Source organism: Malurus melanocephalus, unplaced genomic scaffold, assembly GCF_030028575.1.
Source record: "Malurus melanocephalus ecotype Western Australia unplaced genomic scaffold, MMel_1.1 scaffold_415, whole genome shotgun sequence".
Classification (NCBI taxonomy): domain Eukaryota; kingdom Metazoa; phylum Chordata; class Aves; order Passeriformes; family Maluridae; genus Malurus; species Malurus melanocephalus.
Window position 1 is genome coordinate 544,423 of NW_026623647.1, and position 27,193 is coordinate 571,615.

A 27,193-nucleotide genomic window follows, 5' to 3' on the forward strand; every position below is an offset into this window, starting at 1 on the left:
TGCCCTTGTCTGAACCTGGTGGTCCAAATGACTTTCAGAGCTTTTTTTTGAGCTAGAAATACGTCCTGAAATACCACCTGTTTTTTGGAATGTGTCCTAAGACTTCACGTCCTAAAATAGATTCTGTTTTCCTCTTCCACTTCTGTTTTCATTAGCCCCAGGTTTTGACATTCTGTTCGGAGATATTTTCAGTATTGAATGCATTAAGATAACATAAATTCCAAATCAAACATCTCATTCAGCATATTTCCCATTTAAATTTCTCCTGTGCATTTTCCCTGTAGTTATCTGAGGCTTGGTTTCATTATTTGTATCAGCTGTCTCGTGATAACTGGTTTTGCAAAAGAGCAAAAAACGAGTGCTTGTAGAGAAAATAGAGAAAATTTGTTGCTTGCACAGCCTTGTTTCAATTCAGTGTTCCTTCCGTCTTTTGAAGTTTATTGATCGGGAAAATGTTAAAGTTGTTGAATAGTTTGTTTTCATTTCACAAATGTGAATCGGGATTATTGCAGAGAAACAGGAATGTATTCATCATTAGAATTTGCTTTACACATTCATTTATTTTTTAATCTATAATTCTTATTGAACTAAGAAAACTCACAGGAATATCTGTATCACCACCGAGAACAAAAAGAGCCTGATTGAGGCAGATGGAAGATSAGCAGAGCACTTCACACAAGTGCAAAAAATTGACACAAACTTCTTGTTAATGCTGAGAAACGTTGGTTTCCCAGAGCTGAGGAAGGTGCTGGGGGGATCTCCTGCATCCTTGGCTAAGGTGCAAAACGCTGCAGCCGTTTCTAGATCTGCCCATTCAGAGCATGGGGTATTTTCAAAGTCCTTTGTGGGCAGATGCAAGTTTCCAGCTCTCTGGTTTTCCTGTCCTGGGGGTGTGGTGGCTCCCACTGTGACCAGGCTGGGGACCTGGGTACACCAGAGAGGACACAGAGTGGTGCTGCTGTGGCCACATGTCCTCGAGTGTGCCAGGGGCTCACATCTGACCCTGAGAGCAGAACAAGCTCAGCTCTTTCAGCAAAGCCAAAGTGTGGCTCAATCTTGAATCAGCTCAGGTTCTTGCTGGGACCACTTTGCATCTTTCCAGGTTTTTAAGTTGCTCCKTCTGCTCAGGCTTCCCAAACGCGCAGTTCTCGAGCAGCTCCTTCCCTCTTTTCACCGATGCTGTCGGGTTTGGTGGTCACAAAAYGAGGTTTTGTCTGGTTTCACTGTTTCTCTTTGCCTCCCACTCCTCCCTTCAGCTCTCAGATTCATCCACTGATGCAGATTGCCTCGTGTGAGCAGTGTGTGCTGCCCTTCCACTCCTCCCCTCCTACCAACAGAACAAGTGCAGAGCTGGGCCCTGCGAGCTCTGGGGGGTCACAGGACCATGCAGCTGCAGGAGTCCATCCAATCAAGTCACATCTTTTACCCTCATAATGATAATTTCCCACTTTAGCAGAACACCCTGCTGCCAAACTCCAGTGCTAATGAGCCTGTCAGTGCATCAGTGCACTCCCGACAGTATCTACAAAGTAGGGATTGTTTTTTTGCAAGGCAAATGAAGACACTGATGATTAGCAAGAAACAAACCAACAATTCAATACATCACTGGCCACACATACCAAATCGTTGATTTTCTGTCCTGCTGGGCAGCAGCTGTTGTATTTGCTCTGCAGAAATGGATTTTTTAATCCAGGAGGGACAGGGAAAGTGGATGTTTCTCCAAGAACTGGAAGCAGCAGGCAGTTGGTTCCTGCACTGGGCATGGGCATGTTGATGGTGTCCTTCTGAAGCTGCTGAGAAATCTGATGGGCTTTCCACTGTTAAATGTGGCTTCTGAATGCATGTGAATGCAGTGATTGGATGGGAAAAAAAAATCTCCTGTGAGAATCTGTGAAATTGCAGGACAAAAAAYGCTGCCCTAAAACTTACAATCACTGAAAGAATTAGAAGTTAATCATAGATACCCTCACATGACTTCTCTCTGTCTACCAGTTATGTGTAATCAGCATCCTTCCAGATCATCTCTCTCAGCAGTGCTGCTATTTCCATAACCCTCGCCTTGCCTGGCTGGCTGGATTGRAGTGGGACGTCTATTCCATAGAATTTCTGAACAAAATGCATGACCCCGGGKCTGTGGGACCCCAGTGTGCTCTGCAGTGAGATATAACAGCAATAATTGCCCTTTTCTTGCTCCCAGGGACCTACGTGATGACAGTGACAGCGAATGACGCTGATGATGGCACCACAGCCAATGGGATGGTGAGGTACAGGATYGTCACCCAAACCCCACAGAGCCCCTCACAGAACATGTTCACCATCAACAGCGAGACWGGGGACATTGTCACCGTGGCTGCTGGACTCGACAGGGAGGTGAGTTTGAAATCCTCTCAGGCTGCTGTGTGAAAAGCCGAAAGCCTGTCTTTAATCCCAAGCCTCCAAAAGTCTGAGTCGAGGTGTGGAGATCACAGTCTGTGCTTCTGCAGAAACTGTGGGGCATCRTGGCTTTGATGTGATATTTTTGTCTTAATCCATATCAGTCGATGAAACCTTGAGAGAATCTTTAGACTCCTGGAGCTGATATTTTCCCTGTGTTGGTTTGTGAAACTCGAAGATATAGAAAATATCTTTGAGTCCAGGAGGTGCAGGGGGATGAATAAATGGTCATTTGTCCCCATTCTGTTGGGGGATAATGAAGTGCCAGACATCTGTAGCCCTTTCTGGACCTGTCCTGGTTAGTTCTTTGCRTGTTATCCCTGGAAAAGGTGACACAGCCCACACTCAGCGCACTTTACATCCTTTTTTCAGTTCCAAACTATTAAAATATCTTCCCAGTGATTTTTGTTTTGTGTGTTTTGAGTTTAGTGCCTTTTCTTTGTGGCRTTTTACAATGTGCAGCGTTTCCAAATGCAGAAGAAATTTCACTTTTATTGTTAAAAAACTACTCTGCCARTGTAAACTATATAGTGCGATTCTCAGAGCTCTCCCTCCTCCAGGTGTGGGTGTAGCTCAAGGACAAAGCTTTTATACCTCACACATGAAAAAAAAAATCAATGTCGTGTCAGTGGTGGGATGGAGTGAGTGGGGAAGGAGAGGATGGATGGTCAGTGGATATAAAGAGAGAGAACAGGGCTCACCCTTGGCACCATTTCGGGGCAAACTGGCCCGGGGGGAACCCACTGTGTGAAACAGGAGAAGGTCAGGAGAGAGAAGAGCATTCCAGGTGTGAAGAAGGAAGCAGACCTGAGGGAGCAGGAGGAGCACCAGCACCTGCTCCTTCCCACCTGGCATGGCAGACTCTTCAAGCACAACCTAAGGCAGATTTGACCTTTCCCTGCTCCTTTTATTCCGGGATCTGAGAAGTTGGCTGAATTTTAAGCAGGTAGATTATCCCAGGCAGTGCTAGAGCCTGCATCAGGCTTGCATTGGAAGAGGAGGAACAAGTGCTGGGGACATTGCTGAGACCGCCGAGGGGGACGGCAGCCAAGTACTCAGAGGAGAAATTGGAATTCTGGCAGGAAAATGCTGATTTTATGGAAATKGAAGCACTGTTATTGCCCCCCTGACATCAGTGGGGGCCATTTTCATGTAGGGTTTTATAGGCAGAGAAAGGTCGTCGGTTTGTATGAATTTCAGAAACACAGATTGGGATAACTTGGTGGGAGAGAGGTTTTAATCTCARCAAATGAGCTCAGAAAAGAGGCAGGTGATAATTAGGGGGAAAGGATAAGGCAGAATGATTGTSTTTTTTCAGGTTTCTCTCATTGCATCTGAACTATTTTAAAAACTTTGCAGGGGAACCATGTCCTTTATCTGAGTTCTCATGTGGACAAGATGCAGGGAATCACATCTGGCACAGTGAACGTGCAAATCTGTGTTGAGTGTCCCAAGCTGAGCACAAGGTTGAGCAAGGGACACTTGGATTGAGGCAGAACAACCAGCTCTGGGCATAATCCTGAGGCTGCCCTGAAGCTACAGGACAGGYTTATTCCCAGCTCTCTCTCCTGCTTCCAGGGTTACATCTGGAACTGGCAAAACTTTCTGGTTTATTAACACAAAACTGCATTGCCTCCAAAGGGAAGATTGTGTTTAAACTCCCCCATTACTGTACCACGGATTGCTTTTCTTGTTTTTGTTTGTTTTCCCCAAAAATTTGAGAAAGCTATTAAAGGAGTGAATTTGGGGCTGCTGCTGACATTTCCTTGTCATTAGGAAAAGGAGACGAAGAGCAATATTTGGAATGCAGATTTGTGTAAATTAAAATGTTAACAAATCTGACCTATTCAGCTGAAGCTACTATAACCAAGATAAATTCCCTGGATACCAGTTATTTCTCCAAATGCTTATTGACACATTTATCAGTGCCTGAGACATGATTARGTTAAGCTGTGGTGATACAGAACCAGGTTTTCAGTCTGCATTGGACCTTTTCCCCTTGCTTCTGCAATGCAAAGCAGGTGTAAAAATAACTTCCAGAGCTATTCCATATCTGAGAGACAGGTCCATGTTCCAGATCCAGCATTTGTCTTTCAGAAGGGAGAAAAGTCACTTCARCACTGGTGTTCCTAGCTCAGCATTTCTGTTGCATGCTCATTAAATGAGATTTCCTGATGTTCTCAGCATCTCCCCTTAAATACTGGCTTTTTGCTGGTTTCCTAAATTGCCTGCAAGCCATGAAAGAACAAACTGGATCAAGTGTTTCAGCTTGTTTTGTGTCATGAGAAGTGTTTTGTTTAACCTGTGAGAAAACTATTTTAAGGCTTTTAAAGGCTTAAGTTGTGTATTTTTGCTGCTGTTTCTAAACCCTCACTTCTACAAACCATGGAGAAAATTAAAAACTCATCCTCTCAGATTGTGCTGGTCTCTCCTAAAATGTGTCTGACACTGAAGATACAACAATCAAAAGYCAAAGCATTGAAATATTGATGACTTTAAAGTTATCTTACCTGATTCCCATTAATCTGGATATAAATATTGTGGAAATGTTCTGTGTCCTCTCACTCATTATGACTGCACTTAATTGAGTGGATCCCCAAGGAAGATAAAGGTAATTGGACTGCACTTCATAAAATTATTAAAGGAGGACAGTTTAGCAACAGCCTGGATGCCTGAGGGTGAGAAATGCCAAGGGTGGAACAAAGGAACACCTATCCCTTGAACTAAGATGGAAAATGATAGGGATTTAGAGTCATCAGAGGTTCAGGAGTGCATTCAGTCAGCCAGGCTTTGATGAGAAGGTTAAAAGCTGATTCTTGCTGTAATGCAGGAAAACATCAGGGTAACATAGGAAATCTGTAGCTGAATTGATAAAATTAGGAGGGAAAAACCATGTGATGGTGGGAGCAGAAAATGTGTGGATTGATAGGGAAGGTTGTGAATGGATGAGATGAGCAGGTTGTGGTGAAGTTCAGGGGCAGGAAGGGACCATGGCAGCTGATTTAATTTATGACAGAAGTGGGTGGTACTGCAGGAGATGCTCCCCCACTGATGGCTTCATTTAGCACATGAATTCCACATTTCATTGAGCTGCGCTGGGTTGGTTTTTTTTTTTTCCACACTGGGAAGAAAATTGCAAGAGGTAAGAAAGGGTCAGCTGGGTCACAGAAACAAGGAAAACACTGATATTTTTGTTTTCCATCCTGAAAAGTAACATTTCTCTGTATAACCTTGCAAAAGCAACAGGCTCTGTTCCATCTGTTGCTTTGTTTTTTCCACTCAGCCCAGTGTCCCAGGTGGGATCAAGCCCAGACTGTCAGTCTGGTGGTGCTCCTGCTGCAGTAATTCAACCCCATCACCAATTTTGATTTCTCTGGTGGCAGGATATCTGTCTCAGTAGCACAGTAAACCTGCACTGGGGGTATAGTATAGGCAATATCATCCTCTGAAGAGCTTYCCCTAAATATTTTATGAACATGGGCTTTGAGCGAGCAGGAGGAAGGGAAAAAAAAAAAAAAAGGARTGAGAGAAAAGGAGGTGGTTGATCCCAGGCTCTGCTGGCAGGCCAGTGAATGTTGAGACATCTCAAATGTCATCCAGGCTTATTTGAGATAATAAGTGTTTCAGCACTGCGGCGCTTGTAGTGTAATGTTGATAACTTTTTGAGATGTCCCTTAGAAAGGAGTCCCTTCCCAGAACATTCATCTGGTGTTGGAGAAATTAAGGCAGTCAGGAGCTGAGTTGCTTCTTCCAAATTTCTGTGTGTTTGTATTTCTTTTGGAAGTGATTGGATCTCTGCTGCTGCAAATGCTTTTAAAAATACATGAAATCCGATTCTATGATTACTGCACTTGGCTTTCCAAAAACGTGATGTTGCTGGTCCTTCTCAAGTGAGTGAAAGATAAAAGGGAGAGCCTGCCAACAACTGAGTTAGAGGCTTATTTTATTTATGAATGAAATGGCAGGATTTTTATGGGGAAGAGCAGAAGTTCTTCTTATTAGCAGAGACAGTTGATTTCCAACACTCTGGTTTTTGTGCAACTAGACATTTCTGATAGRGCAGAATTTGAAATGTTATGTTGAAGAAAGAAAAAACAACTGTACACTGCTSCAAACACTGAGCAGGGATGGTTTTTAACATCTGCAGTCACTATTTTGGGTTCATTTCTCTCCAGGTCATTGCAAGAGGTTTTCAAAACCTTGTTCATTCAGATGCTGGCTGGGAGTAAACAAGGCATGGGCCTGCTGCAGGAATGGCTTTAGCCATTGACACTGCTGTGAAATGTTCCTGTAGATGGGCATCCACCAGTCTGGGATTACCCAGATAGAGTGGTTTCATTTGGGATTGTCTCTTCTGGCCAGACAATTCTCTGAGTGTAACCCACAGGTAACTCAGGYGGAGCATCGCTTTCTGTACGAGGAAACTTCGCTCTGACAGCAGAGTCCAGCAGCTTCCAGTCCTTCATCCACACCTGGCATATAGCAAAAGGAGCTTATTCTGTTCTAAATTATCATAGCCCATGTTAATTGTTTCCCTCACTGCWTATCAAAGTGATTTTGGGCAAAGCTGCCTCTCCTCCTCGGAGCAGGGCTGGAGGAACATCTGCAGGAGCGTGAGGCTGGAGGATCCCACACCACACGAGTGACAGAGGGGTTTACCTGGGCAGATTGTCACTTGTGTGTGCTGACAGAACACAAAGAGTGAGGGAAAGTGACATCTAAATGGCTCAACTGCATCCTGAGAGCTTCTGTTCCCATTTTCCTCAGTCAGATGAGTCTTCTCCAAGGAGCAGGGAGGAGTAATGCAGAATTGCTACAAGCATGTCACCTTCTAGCATCACAATCCAGCATCCACCCTGTTTGCTCTTTGTATCTGCTGCAGGAGTTCTTTAAACTGGGAGGGATTCTTGTTTTCATGTTCTTTTCATTACTTTTTCCAGAGAAGAACTAAAACAAGGCTGTTAGATTTTCAGAGCCACAAGTGTTTTGCTTTTCAAGATGAACTTCCCATACCACTGCATTAAAAMCTGTGCAGATAAATGCCTCCACAGCTGAACTCACAGGAGGAGACCCASAGTGAGGGATTAATAATTATTTTGCCAGTGAGGCACATCCATTTCCATAAATTTGGAGCACAAGTCCCTGTATTTAGCTTCCAGCCTCACAGGCTCCCAGAGTRTTTTCCAGGGATGATGAAGGACTGTAACAGACTTGCAGGGTTAAGTGGCTTTCCCACTTCTCACAGCATTCAGATGGTGATTGGGAATCTTTGTGGAACATGTCTTCAAGCCAGACATAAACCACTGGAGCCTGTGCAGGGATAAGCAGGTAAAACACTTCAGCATCCTCTGTCAGGCTGTGTTTTACTTGTCCCTCCCAGCCCTGAGGTGTTTCTGGCACATCACAAAACAGTTCCCCTGTGCTGCTGAGGAGCAGTTTGTCCCAGCTCTGTCCTCGCTGTCTGCCTGGCAGCCACGTGCCATCGTGGGGATTTGTGGAGCACAAAGTCACTCTGAGGGATGAAATCCACTCCATGCTCATCGTTCGTCACTGAATGCTACGTTATCCCTGATACGTTGTAATTTTTCAGGGCCATGTAATGAAAATGTAAATACTGAAGCTTTATGTATTAATATGCCTGAAATCATTACTTAAAGATAAAACTGGTTAAATTATTCAGTTATAAAATTATCCCATTTCCACAGCAGCATATCCTGTCAAAGGAAGAGCTGATTAGCCATAAGCTGAATTTAGCCAGCAGATTTATGCTGGATTCTGGTTTATGTTTCTGCGTTGTACATGGGACTGATTTGAGCTTGCTCCATCATTCCAGTGCATTTCATTTTCTCATTACAGACAAGAATGACCTTTTTCAGCAAATCATGGTGAGTASCACCACCACTTACCAGTGAAGAAGGTTCATTTTATTAACCCTGTTTCATGCCTTTGGAAGTGCATTGTGCACTCAGTGGAGGACCACTTGGAGTAATTTGAGATACCAGGAGTTAGCAGAGGGGGAATCTGGAATTTGCTCTGAGCATCCTTGGTCCAGCACTGCTTAATGGATCCCTCACAGCCTTTGTGGGAAAGATGTGAGCAAAGCCTTGTCACAGAAATCACACAATTTGTTTTAATTAAGGAAGGAATMTGCCAGTGGTTCTGAAGCTTTGCCACAATTCCCAGAAGGAATATGGASCTCCTCAAATGGCAGTGGCTCTGTATCTTTCTGGGGGTTTTTCTGGAATGATCTGTACCTTTTGGTCTCCTGCATGATTTCTAAACAAGAAGCTGACAATCCATTTTAGGGCTTCTGTGTATGATAAGGGGGTTTTGATTACTTTTCTTTTAAAAAAGCCTGATAGCTAGGTAGACTGGTAAAACTGATAGAGGAAGGGCTCTGAGACATGGCCTTGGAAGAAAATAGCATGAGTACAAAAAAAAAAAAAAAGTGGAGGTGATAGGAGGCACTTTTAAAGAATAAAAGAGCTTTCCAAAGAAAGAGGCTGGTAAATAGCTTGAAACCTGTGGGAGTCCTGTGAGCAGGCAGCAAAACAGCCATTGTGTTTATCTCCCAGAAAGGTACACGGGAAGATGATCAGGACACAGGTGTAACAGGCTGGAGATTGTCTGGCTGTACAAACTGAGGATGTGTTGGCACAGTTTGGCTGAGTTTGTGTGAGCTCAGCCTGGCTTTGTGCTCTGCTGGCTCTCCTTGGCCCTGTCCTGTCCTGAGGCTTTCATTCCCCATCAGATTACGTTTTTAATAAAGGGGATCAGCAGAGGAGTAGGGCTGGTTTTATTGGGCTGAGTGCAGTGTTCAGCTCTGTCCCAGTGCTCTGTGTCCTTTCTGAAGGGGCACAGGAGGATGCTCCAGCCAGGAACTGGGCTGGAAATGGAAATCTGCAGCACTTCACATCTCCCATGGAGCTGATTCCACCAAGAGTCCAACCCTTTGGCTGAAATGAAGGCTTTTCTGCCTGTGACAATGTTTACTGCCTGCCACAGCAGCTCCCAATTTGTTTTTTTTAATTCTTTCTCCCATTTGGCTTTAACTCTCTTTATACACCTGGCTTGTGTATCACCAGCATTTCAACGGAGCCTCTGGAGGAGGTTGTCCTGACCCACATGTGCAATTGTAATGACWTTTTATTCACATCTGGGTGAGCTATTTAAGACATGTTAGCAAATTGAAAAGCTGCATGATTTGGGGTTGAACTATTCAGATAAAACAAAGCTTTGAGTTTAATTGGRTCCAATTATTGGAGTCTGAGCAAGAATAGGACTGATACCTCACCTAACCAGTTCCCTTCTTTTAAATATGGAAATCTTCAGAGCCTCTYCTATAAGAAAATTCCACATATACTAATAGTCTATAGATCCTCTTCTTTCTTCACACACATTTTAATATGTTCAGAGAGTTCTGGTACAGTCTGGTTGCACTTGTTTCAAGTTGCTCATGAAATCCCACCTCTGACTACAGTGGGTTGGTTTATACATTATTCAGTAGTAAAATCCCAGCTGAATAGGGAGGAGGAAGAARAAAGTTAAGTATCAGAGTGGAAAGCTCACCAGGTCCTTAGCATAATCTCTCTGGTTCAGACCTGCATTTCTTTTTCTATTTGAGCTTGTCTTACAGTGGAGAAGAGTGTATCATTCCAATTTCAGATAGAATACTACCTGCTCAGCTCAGGCAGATTTAAAGTTTTTCTTTTGGTACATCACATACTTTCCAACAGCCCCTTCCCCTCTCTAAAGGGATTATTGTCTAAATCTGCACCAGGTCAAGTGAAATAATTAAACACAAGCTGGCTCCACTAATTAACTTATCCACAGACCATTGTCTGTTATTAGCATTTTAAAGAGAGACTTTGTTAACTCTTTCTTCCTAGACCTAACACTACTTTTTTTAATAGCAGAACTCATTCCTTTGAGCATCTTTGGCTGCATTTCTTACTTAAATATTGTCTTCAATACATTTGCCAGAGTATGAAYGAGTTTATTGGATGTTTCACTCTGCATCAGTGACTTTTCTTAGCTGAGCATARGAAAAAGGCAGCTTAAATGCAAAGGACTGTGGCTGTCAGAAGACCAGATAAAATCTTGTATTCTGAAATATTCTTGAAATAGAAAGTTCTCAGTGTAAACAGCAGAGAGGCTGTTACATGCTTTGTAAAGTGTAATTTAAATTGTGATACATCTAGTGTCTTTRTAGTACATCTCATCTGGAACAGTGTCAGGATCGTGGAGTTTGTATTTGCAGGGGGTGTAATATTTCCAAAAATACAGAAATGCGTGCACAGGGACCAAAATGTGGGTGTCTGCTGTTCTGCACCACGAATGCTGTCTGTTTCCTTGAGTTCTGCACTAATTAGCATCCAGAAAGGTGGCAGAAGGTGGCTCTTTGAAGGGGAGGACTGTTCTTGTTAGACACGAGCACTGCTAGGCTGGCTATAAATAATCCCAGCATCAGGTGCCGAGCTTTGGGCTSTTCTCCATTCACTGCAGGCTGAGAGAGGGCTCGTGGAGGAGGCCAGCAAGGGGTCACGTGCAGGCAGGATGGAACTGTGTGTTATTCTTCCCAGAATTKCACATTAAAGCATCCAGGAGCTTGTAGTAGCAGAGCTGAAGCGGGGAGGCAGTTTGTTCTTTTGTCATGGCAACCTCACCATTTTTCTTCTAATTTCTAGGCTAAATATTTTCCTTTCATTGTTGTGCTGTTATTCCAGTTTTTAAAAAATTCTGTGGATTTTGTGTAAGAAATCCTCATTAAATAGAGTACATGTCAGTACAACCATGTTTTATTCAAGCATTTTTTGCACTGAAAATGCTTTCTGTTCCAAATGCTTTYCTAGAAAAATAAATRTGGTTTTCAGTTAAARTAAACAGGCCACATGCTGAGTGACCTCAAATCTGATGGCTCAAATTGAGAAGGGGAACTAATTGCACAAAAATGCAGTGGCTCRTATTATCCAGATGTTCCATAAGTTGGTCTTTCCAGTCTTATTTATACTTCTCTCTGAAAAAGAAATAAATTGTAATTTCATATTCATACCAACAGAATTCACCTCAGTTTATGGGGAAGAATCTTTTTTTATTGGTTAAAGGTTTGGGCAGATGCCCAAGGAGGGGCAGACTGATATCTGCTGCCTGGGGACAGGAATCAGGGTTTCTAAGTCAACAGCAGGTGACTCTTGTAAATTGAAGCATTTCTGCCAGGTATCTGCAGTTCCAAAGGGAGAGTTTGATGCCATCCAAGCAAGAACATCCCAAATAAAATGCCTGCTCAGGAATCATTGTGGTCACCTTCTGAAGGTGAATTTCAGAGAGGTCAGAAGAGCAGCACCCTTCTGTCTTGATCTGAGTGTGAACCCTGTGGTTTGCTTTCAGCAGAGTAGAGCTGGCCCAGCCACAGGGATCTGCTGTGATTTGAATTCCCTGCCTTATATTGTGTGTTTTGCTCACAGGGGAGCCTGTGCTGATGTGGAGTGAAGTAGCAGATGAGAGGATACTCCACAGCATTATTCATTCTGCAAGTGGTTTGTTTGGGAGRTGTGTATGTTTCTGCAATTATTTTAGCCATTAAACTTCAGCCCTGAAAACGCTTTCATCTTGGCAGATTCCATCTTTTTGTGGCCATGGCAATGCAGAGGAGTGTGATGGGAAATGCRTTACTAGATTTGTAAATTATGTGCATTTCCCACCCCCCTTCTGTTTGGTATCACAAGATGATGTTTGACAGAGAAGGTAATGAGYAGTGTTTGCTTGTGAATCAGCAGCTAGATGTGGTTTGAAAGGAAGCATATTTGAGCATGAAGAGGCAATCTGGAAGGGTTACCAATGCTCTGCACTGCCAGAAAATCTGCCCCACACAGGAGCAGCAGAGCAGCTTCCACCAGTGAGAGCTGGGGAGGCACTGGGTGCCTTCACAACTTCAGGTATCAGCTCTTGGCAAAGCAATTGAGCAAAATTCCCTGGAAAAAGAGCCTGCAGGAAAACTTGCAGGACATCAGATGGTTCTTCAGGAAAGTAGCCCACCCCCAGCTCCTCTGGCTGTGGTCACATCTCTGAAAATCCCCAAAGCAGAAAGCAGGAGAATCTCTCAGCTCTGTCCATCAGATTAGAAATAGAAACCTCAGCAATCATTGATGTASGTGATCCTGATTAAGCAGGAAATGCCCCACATTTTCCCCACCCCCTGATTATAACAAAATAATGAATTTTTTTTTAATTGCAATTACCATAAGGAAAAAAAATCTGGAGGGATTCAGCATTTTTGTTTTAATAGCTGCAAAAATGTCGCATTGATATTGGTCTTTTGAAATGATGTCTGACATTTTAAAAGATCAATTTTTGTCAAAGCTAGCTCAGACCATTAAACCATTTTAAAAAGGACTCTTTTGCAATGTAAAAAATAAATTCCAAGTGAGGGAGAGCTTTCAAGTGCCCATTCTTGGGAGCAGTTTCACTCTTAGCATCTTGTGATGAAAAACCACTTTGTCATAATATTCTCTACCAGTTCTCATCCTCAGGCCCCTTCAGCTCTCTATATGGTCCCTGCCACTGCTGTCASCCAACCATATCAAAAAGGGTATTTAGGGATGTTCTTCTGGAAGCGAATTCCAGAAGAATTTGCAGTAAGAGCTGTTAATGTAACTCGGAGTGACCATTGCCTGCAGTATCAGCATCTTCAAAGGCTGACTGACACGTTTGAGAAATGGATTTTGTGTTACTCTGCTGACCCCAAACGCTGTGCCAGAGCAGTTCAGAGAGGGGCACAGGCACAGTGCTTTCCATGCARCTTCCACAGGGAATAAGGAAAGCCAAATTACAGACTTCGTATCCAGATGTGCATGGGAGCATTCAAGGAAAATGCACCGAAACATCTTGAAAAACTCATTTAAAGTTACATAAATTATTGTTTGCGTTTTCACATGCRGTTATTTTCAAGTCTGACCAGCTGTATCTATTTGAAGTGGCCCTAAATAAATACATCGTTACATAAACACAACATTTGTTTGGGGATTTTTTCCCAATAAGGTCCGGGCCCTGTTTGCTTCGCAGTGTTGCACAGACTGTGAGAAGGAGGTGTCTGAATTTCAATGGGACATTTTGACACAGAAAATCCCATTCTTAGTATGTTTGGAGCTTCTGAGTCGTATGGTGACAGCTACCTTAAAAGAAGACACAGTAAATAATATGGCACATATTTTGCAGAGATATTCAAATGCAAGCACAAAGTCCAAAGGGGTGATCACATTTCATTTCACGTTTCTCACCCCGTTTTGCCACATGGAGCCAATGTCTGGAGCATGCTGAGGCAYTGAGCAGCTGACAGGCTTCCCAGAGCTCCTTGGGTTGCTGTTTGCTGGGATGGGCAGGTGTTTGCTATTCCAGGAGAGCCCTTTGTCATGATCTGAGGCGATAACGCCTCTCTCCCACCACCCTCACGTTATCAATCATCTCACAGATCAATTACCTGGTAAACCGTGACTCTCAAAGGGCCAGGTGTTGGTTACTCACTGCTGCAGGTCCAGTCCATGAAGTTCAGAAGTCCTTAAGCACCACTGGAGTACTCTCTAGGTTTTATAACCTCTCTAGGAGGTCCCCAGGTTTTATAAATGAGAATATAAAATATATCGGTGACTCAAAGCTCAGAGATGTTCGTCTGCGCTGCCTCTGTTCCAAACCAGAATAAAACATGAAAGAATAATCTGAAAGACGTGACAGTTTTTATTGAAGAAATAATCAGAGAGTCGCTTATCAGAATCAGGAAACCTGCTTTATCCTTTGTTGCATTATAAATAAGAATTATATTTGTTCTTGGGAAACAAGCCCGAAGTACACTGCGAGACGTTATTATGAGTGACGCAGAGAGCGGCTGAACAAATACTGCCTGTCTGCCCCATTAGGTGGTTTTGTTTCTTACATTTTTGTGATTTCTTTCCCAGGAATGAGTTGTTTTATCATTTCAGAGGTGCACTCAGAGGTGAGCCATGACTGGTTTGCTCATGGCTGGGCCTGAATTCCAAACTGATGGAAGGGGAGGATGCCAGGCAAGGAGAGTGGTGGAGGGAGGAAGCAGGGGCTGGGGTCTCCAGGTGTGCCCCAGCTGCTCTGGTGGGTTCTCCTGCTTAGGGAGAGCACTCTTGGCCACAGCAGGCCATGGTGGTGTGGAGGAAGTGAGAAGGAACAGGGAGAAACAGAAATGGAAGAGACATTTGTGGAGATAGAAGATTTGGAAGGCTGGAACAAAGGCGTTTCCTTTTTCCGCTTCTCTTGTAAACCCTGACAAAGGCTCTGAGCCCTGAAGGGTTATAGGGAATGCCATCCTAGATGGAACTACCCACACAGTGCAGCGTTCTCTGCTGATCCAGGCATCTGTCAGAGCTGCAGGCACGAGCTCTTGGAGCCGCGTGTGCTGGTTATGTCTCGCGCTAGGTGATTAGATGTAAAATTACACAGTATCATCCCAACTTGGAACATAAAACCACTTCCATGCTCTGTCTTGACTGTTCATAATGTTTCTTGGCAGAAGYTGCTGCAGACACCAGCTTTCAATCCTTCCAAATTAAATGTCAGTTGATGGCAGCGGGAGCGTCCTGCTCATCGCGCTTCCCCCGGCGCTGGGAGCGGCTCCGCACCTCCTCAGCTGGATGATGAGCAGCTCAGCTGGGAGCAGTTTCGAAGGAGATCTTTGACTTTCTTTGGCTTCCCAGAGGAATTCGTAATTATTTCCTCCTTTATCATGGAGTGCAGCTGGAGGCTTCAGCCCCATTAGAACTGCCCTGGTAATTTCACAGCGTGAAATTTACAGCAAACYGGGGACATTAACGTTAAATAAATTTATGCAACAGCAACCCTCACCCAAGTCGTTAAAAGTGTGTGCAGTTTTTAATGGATGCTTCAGCATGGCATTTGATAAGTTTGTTCATTTCTTTTCCCAGTCTGTTAAATACACATACACACACTCATTTCTTCTGCCAGAGGTGTCGGTGAGAGCTGGCTGCGGCCTCGGATGTCACCTTTAAACACTTTAAACGTGGCTGTAATCTCAATCTCAATGGAGTGAGGAGAGGCTGTCACCAAGAGCAGATTTGGGGTGTGAGTGTGGGTCTGTGTGMGCCTCCAGTAATCCAATTGAGCTGTGCAGTGATTCTGAATTGTGTCTATTTGGGAAGACAGGATATCATAAAGACTGCTAATACRGTGGAAAATTATATTAAGCTGAGACAAGACAAAGTTGATTATGTGCACGACTGGTGCAGATGTGCCTGGCACTAGTCCTTTATGCATGTTGATTGATCTTAAATACAGCAGAGCAGGGGAGGGGATGGGGTTTCTATGGTTATTGATTTTGTTTCAGCTCCTTGGGCTGTCAYCAGAAGCTCTCACATCTCTGCCTTGACCAATACAAGCCCTGATCAGGAAGCTTGATAGGAAAGCAGGCACAGGGCTGATGTCCCAAGAAGCAGATTCTGAGGAACAATTCCACCCTTCATCTCGGTGGAGCTGGGGTGTGGAATTCCCTGGCAGCTGCAGTTGGATTTTGGGCTGCCCTGGTGGATGTTCCCAGTGTGGGCTGTGCAGGAACAGCCTGGAATGCTCACCAGGGTCTGTTTGCTGCATGATCTGCTTCGCTTCAGTTTGCTGAAGGAGGAGACTTGCTTYCCTAATTGTTTAATTTTGGCTTCTCTAAACCTGCTGGAGCAGAACTGTTGTTTTTCCACTTCTCCCACGTATCAAGCACTGAAGCTGGAAACGGGAGGTTTTCATCCTGTTCTCTGGTTGTTTTCTCATTCCTCGGGAGTCTTTATTAAGACAGTTTTCTTCAGTCCTGCTGTGCCTGGAGCCACTGATCTCTGCCACCAGGCAGCCTGGCTTGCAAGGGCTCTGTGCTCTGCTGGCATGAGTCATTTCATGGCTTCAGACTGAAAGAGAGCAGGTTTATATTGGGTATCAGGAAAAAATTCTTCACTGTGAGGGTGCTGAGGCCCTGGCACAGTGTGCCCAGAATAGCTGTGACTATTTGGACACCCTGGAAGTGTCCAAAGCYRGGTTGGATGGGGCTTGGAGCACCCTGGGATAAGGAAAGGTGTCYCTGYCCATGGCASRGGGTGGAATGGGATGAGYTTTAGGGTCCCTTCCAGTCCAGGCAGTTCTCTGATTCTGTGATTCTCTGATCAYTGSCATGGAGCTTGAAACATGATGTGGGAGTCAAATAAGATGCTGGTTTTCTAATAAACAAAATATTTAGGAGTAGAGATAATTAAGCATCTAGCAGTCAGTAAAAAGAATTTGTGGATGCTTGCCCAGGGAATTCCCTAATACCCCAATCCTGAGGGTTTATATGTACATGAGGGCATCCCCACCTACTTTGGCTGCAGCCTGAGCTCTGGGCAGGTGAGTCTGCTCCACAGGTGAGTTTTCATGATTATTGTTTGGTTCTGAAAGAGGAATTTGTGAGCACGTTGAATTGAGTGCATATAACTTACTTTGATTTATGTTTGAGCTGAGGTGAAAGAGCTCTATCTGTGATTATGGACATCAAAGACAATATATTGAAATTCAGTTTTATAATGTACACATCATTTATCAAATCTCTGCCCAATAATGCCAACATTTGCTGCACAGAAACACAACGTGATGGATTACCTGCTTCCCAGCAGCTTTCTGAAGGCCAGGGAAGGCAAACACAGGATTCTTGCAGAAATGTCATGTTCAGGCTGGRGAGAGGGACTGAAATCAAAAACCCCAGGGCCGTTAGCAAAATTCATAAGCAGGGTGAGAATTTCAGGGACCTCACAGTCCTCAAAGGAAACAATTTTCTTTGTTTCTTGCTCTCACCAAGAGCACGAGCGACCCACCTGCTGCAGGCAGAAYGTGTCACCTTTTGCAGAATTTGGCCTGGTTTAGTGCATGTTGATGATCTTTAAAAAGCACATTTTTTACATCTAAAGCAGCAGCGATCAGGACTTGGATCCGTAACAGCTATTTCTTGCCTGGAATCTGAAAAAAAATAAAAAAGCTTAGAAATATGAATTTCAAATTAAAACCAGGAAAAAAAATAAATAGCAGAAAACACTTTTATTTCTTGCTGAGCTTCTATTCAGTTCCTGCTTCCTGTGTTGACAGTGTAAGTTATACTTGGGCAGGAAAAAAAGGAAGCCCACAAACATAATTGCAACCATGTCTAATTAGGYAGAGCTATGTAAATTTAGCGTTTCTACATGATTATAAATGTCAGGAGAGCCTTAGATAAGACATGAGAGTTTTGAGTATCTCTTGTGTACCTAGTCTAAAATGTCCTTATTGCTAATCCTATTCATCTGGAGTTGCTTCCTAATTAGAATATTTATGGGCTAATAAGGAGGTGAACAAGACACTCRAGTTCAGTTCCAAAGGTGAGAGTAGGGATTCATTAGACTCGGCGTCTCTGTTTTGATTGCTGTACAATGTAATTAACATTGTGCTAGACAATCATTTTAGATTTACCTTAACAACAAATGTTTAAGAAGATTCCTGTTGTTCTGCCTTTGTGCCTGGGTCTGCTGAAACCATAAGTGGTGGTGTCAGCAGCTTTGAGAGATTTTGGGGCTCCTGGAGGGTTTTTTTTTTTTCTTGTTTCATTTTATGAACTGTTCTAACCTTGGTCTGTCAGTTACTGATGTTTCTGAGTTTTGGCCATGCCAGCTAAAAGTGAATCTGGTTTTCATATTTTATGAATTCATGTTTTATAAATTTTGTATCACTAAGGCCTGCTTTATAGGAAATGCTTATTTTGATATTTTGGAGGGGGTTTTTTTTTCAGAATTTTCACTTGCATGTCTGTAGCCAGTGACCTGATATAAAACAGAATTTTTAAAGTGAGATATAGTTTAACTAGTTTTAGGTTATACTGCCATGAAAGCACTGTGAGTGCCTGGTGCTCAGTGTCTGACTCTCTAATTTTTCTTCTGGAAGGTTCTTCCCCATCAGAGCCCGCTGAGCCCAGGCACAGCAGCAGCAGGATAAATACCCCCTGCATCCAGACTGAGACAGCACCAGGCAATCCTGAGTTCTACCCCACGGGGTTACAAACCTTCCTGATCCACTCTGAGTGAGGATTTGGGACCTTCCTCAGTGGGGCCATCCCCTCTCGTTCCCCTTGGTAGTGGATCCAGTCCTTGCCCACCCATCCAACCAAAGAGAAGACGCCTTCCAGATTTTTTCCTGCTGCCTCCTCTGGCTTTTCCAGGATGCTTCTGACTTCTTGCTGCCAAAGCTCCTATTCTGAAGGTCCCCTCAACACTAAATTGCCCCTTTATTTTTGCCAGAGCTGAGGCCAGTCTCTCCTTTCCTAGGGCAAGCTGATCAAAGCAAAACCAGGGGCGCTTGATCTCKTTCCTTCCCTTTCCATACTGAGAAATGATCCATTTGTCAAAGAAACCCCCGTTCTGTGGCTTTAAAGGTGTGCTCAGAAAAGTTGTTAGGATGTCAAGTCACGTCAGTTCAAGTCTTCTCTGTGTAAATTACRGTGAGGTACGGTGATCTCATAAATAATGATAAATATAGCAACATTCTGCTGCTGATGGAAATCATTATCAGCCATTATCAACTTTAATTAATATATTCACATTATTCAAATCCAGGTAGGAAATGTTCTTTGGYGTCTAGAGGAATATGGATGGTGGCTTTTGTGCAGCTTGAAAAGCAGCTGCCAACAGGAAAGCAGGTCTGGGGAGAGATTTTATTTATACTTAGGGTCCAACACATGGATTGTCCCATAGATGTTCCCCATTTTCCGTGCCTGGGTGCAAGGGCTGGTAGATCTGGTGTTTTCCAGGGTTATTTCTTCCCTTGGAGCCCTTCTCCTGCACCACAAGAGCTTTCTGTTGTTTTGTGGCATCTCTGTTGTCTCCGTAGCAACCGGGGTAGTGCTGGGGAATACACAATTGAAGATGCTGGGGATGAGTACTGGTAGCAAATGTTCTTTAACATGAAAAATGAGTGAAAACAAACAGAAAATATGGGCTAAATAAACCTCTGCTAGTTCTAAATGGAATGGTTCTTGAAAATTTCCATTAGGACTTAACAGCTCTTTAAATAAATAACCAGTGTGTCCTCTTCCATCTGAGGGTTTCCATCTGTTGGTTGTGTTTGTTTGCTTCTCTCCCATTTTGTGCAAACCCCGAGGCCCAGTCCTGCTGCACACCCAGCCCTGGGCACGGAGCAGAGCATTCCTTTCCCTTTGGAAAAGGATCTGGAAAATGTACCCCACCTGCCAGTCCAGGGGCAAACCCATAAAATCCTGCWCCCACCCCTCCTGCTGCCCCTGGAGCGTGGCCAGAGGCCTGTTTGCAGTTTTCAGCAGAGAGAGGAGAGTTTTTTAGGGCAGGAATTTCTTGTTTATTCCCTGTGCCCACCTCTGCCCTCCCAGCTTGCCAGGAGCCAGCTCAGGGCATCTCTCCACGGGCAATGCAGATCTCCAGGATAACTCCCATCCCTCAAACGTGCACCTTCTATTGTTTAGACCCAAGAAGGTGCCAGCCCAGGAAGGTGTTTTCTGTTCCAAACAGAGCAGTGCAAATGGGATCTCGGTGGTGTGTGTTGTGTTTTCCCTGGGAAAGGCTCCCATCAATGATTCYGTGGGCTAATGGCTCATTTAGGGACCTTAATGACCCAAAGAAAGGGCCTGTTCGAGCTGCTGTGAGACAGATTTCACTTTGTTTCTGCTGTCAGATAATACATTTCTAAATCTGGACTGTTCTGACATTTCCTATGAGAAAAAAAAGAAATAAAAAATCCATACAGCTCCCATTAACTGGGAGAGGGAGAGGTAAACACTGCCGTTAGTGGGATGAGATAAAACCTTTTCACTCTGGGACACAAATGTGAGTTCARCTTATGATAAAATTAAATACATTTCATGATCTCACCCTCACTCCCCACAGGGAGTTAATCCATCTCACAAAATTCTTGACACATACTTATCACAGCCTCCAGCTCCTTCTGGGAGAGGCCAGGGACCAGAGTCATAAATCCCTTCGTGTTCTGCCTGAAGAGGATGGTCCCACCAGGTGTCCATGGAGCYTGGTCTCACAGCCCTGCTCCTTTCTCACACTGAAGCACCTCAGCTGCTGCTTCTGCTTTCACAGCCTGGTTTTCATTTGTCTGGGAAGTGGAGGAAATAAAGAAACAAACACACAACATCGTGTGAGATCATAGAGCACCTCCAGAACCTGAGGTGAGCGGCTCCACGGGAGCTGAACACTCTACACTGCTGTACAAATTGGAAAAACGCTGATTTTCCTTTCCAAAAGCAAACAAGTCACCTGTATTTTGGGGAGTCTTAAACKTAGAATCTCATCATTTAGCTCCTTCTAAATCTCCTCCAGGGGCAAGATGTTAAACTGGATTCTGAAGAAAACACCAGTGCAGTTTTGGAAATGTTGCCCTTCAGTTGCACAGGCAGCTGAGGTTTTGGAGCRTGGACCACGGATGAGATGGTTCCATTTGAATTCCTCATCACAACCAAGGCAAAAGTAGTTGGTTTTGAGGGAATTCTTTGTCCCATGATGTCCCCTTCCCTTTATAATTGCCAGAAATTATCAATACTGGAGTAAGGACTGCTGTGTGCAGCAAAGGTTTCCTGAACAAATTGCAGCTCACACGAGGTACCCTGAAGTGAGGTGACACCCCAAATTTAGGGCAGGGGATGGATGGCATGAAGCAGATCCTGTGCAGGAACTAAAGCACTCTATATCCACACCCCATCTTCTCTCACAACAATTGTTTTATGCACCTATATCCTTAGTCTGCAGTTACATTTTTGAGCTGGTTCTGGGACTGGGCATAAAGCCATGAATTGCTGCCCAGACCTTGCAGGGAGTTATGGGGGCCAAAAAGTTTCTTTTTGTGGTATTTCTGCATAGGGAACTGATGAAACTCAGAAAAAGGATTGTCTTGCACATAGAAATGGGTCTGAGCTGAGGGTGGGGGAAAAGAAGTGATGCTGTGAGAGTGGATTTAATCAATGCAGTTTCACTTTTGTGCATAAAGGAGGTTTAAAACTGCATTCAGCATCTCCAACTGGACTCTCCAAACCGATTAATGCCTCTGGAAAAAGAACCTTAATTCCTCTGCCTGTTCCCCACTTGAAAAGCAGGAATAATTCTCAGCTTGCAGAAGTTTAATGAGCATGAATTTGTCAATATTTATGCCTACAAAGAAAATAAAATATGCTGGCATTATTTAAAGCATTTCAGTAAGCTCGTCAGAGCAGCATCATATATGATCAGGTCATGGGTTAACAAGGATTAATTTTCTTGGCAGAATTATGCTTTGCAATTTTTCATTTCAGTCTGTTACTTTTGAGTATTTGATAATATAGCCTACTAAATTCAGGGTCATTTTGCTTCTTGTATGAAATTCAGTGCTTCCCTACATAAATGTTTTTTAAGAGGAAATGTAGTCAGAATTGGAGAGCTGAAGTGCTGAAATTCCCTCTTGCAGCTAATAGCCAAGAAACTGCTACATTCCCCCAATTTTGTAACTGCAAGAATTACATTTCATCCCATGAAGGTGGCTGGCAAGTTCCTCTTTCATACCTCATGGCAATGTGAAGTTAATTTCATATTACAGGGAACCTGGGAGGCTGTCAAGGGGGTCTCTACGGTGCCAATTCCTTTATAAAATTCTCCCTTCAATGATAGAACCTGCTCCTGGTCACCTAAAGGCCTTTGACACTTTCAAAGATCCTGCACATCCCTTAGATGATAAAAAGCATAGAAATTAAATGCTGCTTGATTAAGGCCCTGATCTGAGAAAATTAAATTGTGCCTTCAGTTATTGCAGTGGCTCGTGGCTGCTGCTCCATCCTCTTGTCACACAGAGTCACCAGAAAGGACCCAAGGTACCCTTCCAAAGGTCTCCCTGCACAGCTGGGACAATTCAGCATTATCAAAAATCCTTCTTGGWCTGCTCCCTCCTCTTTCAAATTAATAAACGGGACATTTAATCTCAAACTCTGTATATCAATCTGCTGCTTCCTGAGCTTTTCTGTGACTGTCCCTTCTCCTGCCACTGACACAGAGCAGTTTTCCTCTGGACTGGCACCTTTGGAGTCTCACCTGGCCAAAGAGGCTCTGCTGAGGCAGATCTGATTGAGGCTGACAGGCTCAGTTTGGGGAGGAGAACGTCCCAGTGGCACTGTGCCAGCCCAGCATCTCAATCACTGCGTTTATCAGYRKTTTTTTGGTTTATCATGAAGTTCCYATTCCTCAYTCCYYGGKTTCTCTCTCGTCTGAAGCTCTCTGAGCAGGCAGAGTGTGGAGTTGTGCTCTCCAAAGCAGGGTGCAGGTACCTGGGGGTGGTGAAGCCCCACTGGAGCAGGGCCATGGCACCCTCAAAAGGCACCTGCAAAGCCCCTGAGTCAGCAGAGTTTGGGGTTCAGACCTCACTGCTCCATTTCCCTGCTGAATCTTTGGGTATAATTGAACCCAAAACCAAGTTTTCCCAAATCCCCTGCCGCCACTTCCTACTGCAAACCCACGATGGGTCAATAAAGCAGTCAATATTTTCCTGGGATCACTGTTTCTCCTTCCCCAAATGCTGCACCCCAGAGAGCAGTGAGTGCTGGCAACCATCAGGATGCTSCATGGGAAGCCCTGTGCTGTTCAGACTGCTCTCTGCAAATAGTTCTTTGTTTTGGTGGCCTTTCTTTTGTAAGAGTACACGTAATTACCCATTTGTGACTTTGCTCAAATCCGTTAATAGAATGTTTAACTAAAAAAAAAAATCTTCTCTATTTGTCTAATACAACTAGATATAAACATCAGGAACATTAGCTTGTAAAAAAAGATGAGATGCCTCCTTCAGAAAAGAATAGCACTTTATCCTCCTTTAATCMTAGATCTTGCTCAGTGAGTGATTTGTACCATTGGAGTAATTGTAGCTGTGTAGCGTTTGATAAGTTATCACGAACTTTATTCCTGTATTTTGTTCTGGATCTAAGTGTTTTTTCTGTCAGATTCAGGCTGAATTGTAGCCCTTCTACACCAAGAAAACACTTGAGTATTGAATCAACTGTGTATTTTTATTTTCTGTGTGTTACATCTTTAACATTTAATATATACAGAATTAACAAGATCAAATCTTGTTCAAATGCCTTTGTTCATGGGTCAGAATTTCCAGCCAGAAAAAAAAAAAAAACCAAATCCCTCACTTACAGGATAAGCTTTTAGTTAATTTTTCCACAGCATTGGAGATCTTTTTCTTTGCTTCTRTTTTCACAGAGCCCTTTTCCAAGTCAGGGAAACAAAGCCATTGCAGGCAGAGCTGGTTGTGACAAAACCTGCTTTTTACTATTTCCAGCTTCACAACCAAACTGAATTTCTTYTCCAGAAGTTGTCAATCACATTCTCCCTCAGCAAATCGACACAACATGACCCTGCCCATACTGGGTGAAACAGCTCTTAAGAGAAATACAATAGGGAACATCTCACATTAATCTCTTCGCTGTTATTTGACTGTTTTCCACTAACCTTTCCTTCTGCCAGATTTAATTAAATCAGCTGCTTTTTGTGGCTATAACCTGTTCCCTCACTGTTTGGACATTCCCTTCAATTCATAAGGCACATATGAGATGCAGCCAGCAGGGATTTAGCCATGCTATTTCCTTAAAATAATTCTCAGCCCTGAACACCGAGTGACACCAAATGAGTTTATTTTATCCAGACCATAAGGAATCAACACAGTACAGATGCCCCAGACTTGTGTTGTGCTCCTGASTGCCAGTACTTTTAAAATCCAGAATCCTAGTGTTGTACATACCATGTGTATGCATATAGGATTAGATAAAATGGTTTGAATGTATTACATTTGACTTTGGTTTTTTAAAAAAAAACCTCATGTTCCTCAGAATAAAAAGGTCTGGCTACAGCAGTGGAGTCATGAGTGTGGAGTTTCAAGCTTATCTGCAAAAATGAGACCAAGTATAAATAATGAGCAATATTATGAATATTTATTCACCTACACTGATCCTCCTGATGATCTTTTTCAAGCTTCCAGCCTGACAGAGCTTAAAGAAGGCAGTTTTACCTGAATTGTGAAAGGTTTTTCTGCCTCTTTCTAATCAAGCGTGATATACCAGCAAACAAATCAGGCTGATAAAAACAGAAGTCAGGCTTACAAGAAAAACAGCTGTAGCAGCTAAATGGCTTAAAGCAGAGAAAGTAGGAAAACAGCATGTGGGGCTAATGATGGGTGGTTTTCAGGTTTCAGAATACATTAAGGCATTCTCCCTGTTTATTAAATTGCTCTGGCAGCATTTGACAGCAAAGGTTTTGTGGATTATAAGAGTGCAATGGACATAACTAGGATATTTTTTTTATCCCAAAGCCTGGCCTATGGGTAATCACTAAGAAGTTACACGCTGTAGGAAGAATTTGCTTTGCACAAGTCCAAAGAAGGTTGTTTTTTACTTAAAAAAAAAAAAAAAAAAAAGAGAAAAAAAAAAAAAAAAAAAAAAAAAAAAAAAAAAAAAAAAAAAAAAAAAAAAAAAAAAAAAAAAAAAAAAAAAAGAAAAAAAAAAAAGAGAGAAAAGAAAAAGAAAATGTTTCTGAGATTGTTGTTTACTTTCCCTTCTCTGCCTTGAGATTCTGAGTTTTTTCTGTCTCAGCACTCACTCCTTTTGTCAGTAAGTGGCAGAAACCACCTGGAAGCAGCATCAATTTCCTGCTGGTGCATTTACCAAAGGTCATCTCGCCACAGCACGAGTTCTGTGTGACCACCAGAACTACTGCTTGTCTTCCCCTGCCCAAAAAAAGCCAAACCAGATTTCATGGTTTTACACAAATTGCCTGTGCCAAAAGTTAGCAGGCTTATTCCTCAGGTGTCCTTTGAGGTGCTCTTTGTGGGGTGACCTGGAGTCTCTGGRTGTAAAGGTATTGATGGGGTTGGTTCCTGTTCCTGGGGATGCAGGTGGGCACCAGCTCAGTGCCAGTGCCAGTGCACAGGGCAGGGCTGGGGGTGGCAGCTCTGCAGCTTCCCTCATCCCAGGGGCTGAGTATTTCAGCCAACAAACAGATTCCTGTTCTCACCGTACCGCTGTTAGATAAGGAAGAGTTTTAATTTCATTTTGAAGTGTTATTTTCAATTTCTTTGACGCACGGAGGAATTAAATGCCCTGCTAAAGGTCACTTGGGGAGGGTTTGGGAAAATGCTAAAGGAATCCAGGTCTTCCAAGCTGCAGCCTGCAGCCTTAATCACAGCCCTCTTCTGTTTTGGCACAGTGGCTGYAGTCAAAATCAAAATACATTATCCAAGTTATTCATCACATCTCTTTTTTTTAAATGAAATTTATCTGTAGCTCATGCCAGCTCACTGCCATCCTCTTGCATGACTGTCAGAAGCAGGTAATTCAGTTTCCTTATTTTTCTTGTGCTTCCTTGTGGACTTTGATCTGGAGTTTGGATCACTGAAGAGAGATTCTRGTGATTCTAGCCCATTTCTAGTGATTTTGTGGTTCTAATGTTGGCATTAAATGAGGGAACCATGTGAGAAGCTCATTAACTGACAGTCTTTGTAAACAGAAAAGTTGATACTGTCTAAGGACAGTATGTGATGTACTGTGATGGAGTTTCACAGTAATTTTGTTAATAATTCTGGTTAGTAGTTTTGAACTCAGCTCATAGCACCTGAGTAACTTCATACAACTTTTGACCAATGCCTGTGCTCAAATACCAGATAAGAAATGTGGTTTAATACAGCCCCTCCTATGCCCAGCACTGCTGGCACTGGGCATTGGTAAGAGAATCATTAAAATGATCCATCAGCATCCCCAGTCTGTGTTGCCATTTCCAGTTATTTGTCTGCCGTGGGCTGGTTTTGTTTCTTTTTTTCTTTTCTTGGTTTTTTTTTTTCCCCTGTTGTTGTTTCAGGGCTGTGAGGTACTCAGAGTTTCTGAGTTTCTTTTTCCGAGTTTCTGCGTTTTCCTTTCTGAGTTTTCCATTCTAAGTTTCCCTTTCTGAGTTTTCCTTTCTGAGTTTTCCTTTCTGAGTTTCCCTTTCTGAGTTTCTGAGTTTTCCTTTCTGAGTTTCCCTTTCTGAGTTTTCCTTTCTGAGTTTCTCTTTCTGAGTTTTCCCTTTCTGAGTTTCCCATTCTGAGTTTCCCATTCTGAGTTTCCCTTTCCGAGTTTCCCATTCTGAGTTTCCTGTTCTGAGTTTCCCATTCTGAGTTTTCCTGAGTTTCCCATTCTGAGTTTTCCATTCTGAGTTTCCCTTTCTGAGTTTCCCATTCTGAGTTTCCCATTCCGAGTTTCCGTTTCTGAGTTTCCCTTTCTGAATTTCCCATTCTGAGTTTCCCTTTCTGAGTTTCCCTTTCTGAATTTTCCTTTCTGAGTTTCCTGTTCTGAGTTTCCCTTTCCAAATTTCCCCGTTAAGTTTCCGCCGATAACGCTCACTCTGCGCTGCTCCGTCCGATGCTCCCGAAGCTGAGCAGCACCTCTGTGTCATACACCATGAGAAGGGCTGGATGAGCAATTCCATTCATTTCACATCCCTCCTGTCTGGGAGGCTCCAGTGGTTTGTACCAGAATGCTGAAAGGCTTTTGGGATGCCTGCTGGGGTCAGCTCTGTGCCCAGCACAGGAAAGGTTTCCACTTCACCACTTTCCCGTGTGAGTRACACGAGAAAAGGCAGCCGTGGGCAGCAGCCGCTCAACTGTTCAGTCTCACGCTACTGAAAGGCCAAACAGAGCAGACTCCTGAAAGCCTTTTTGGCGT

At 43.4% G+C, this 27,193-nt stretch overlaps 1 protein-coding gene across 1 annotated transcript in view; it reads left to right on the plus strand.

Moving 5' to 3' along the window:
• Nucleotides 1-27,193, plus strand: part of CDH4 (cadherin 4) — a 405,208-nt gene that overhangs the window by 328,720 nt on the left and 49,295 nt on the right. Inside the window, exon 7 of the mRNA XM_057379655.1 lies at nucleotides 2,198-2,370. Within this exon, the coding sequence (XP_057235638.1) occupies nucleotides 2,198-2,370 (173 nt within the window). The remainder of the gene's footprint in view (nucleotides 1-2,197; nucleotides 2,371-27,193) is intronic.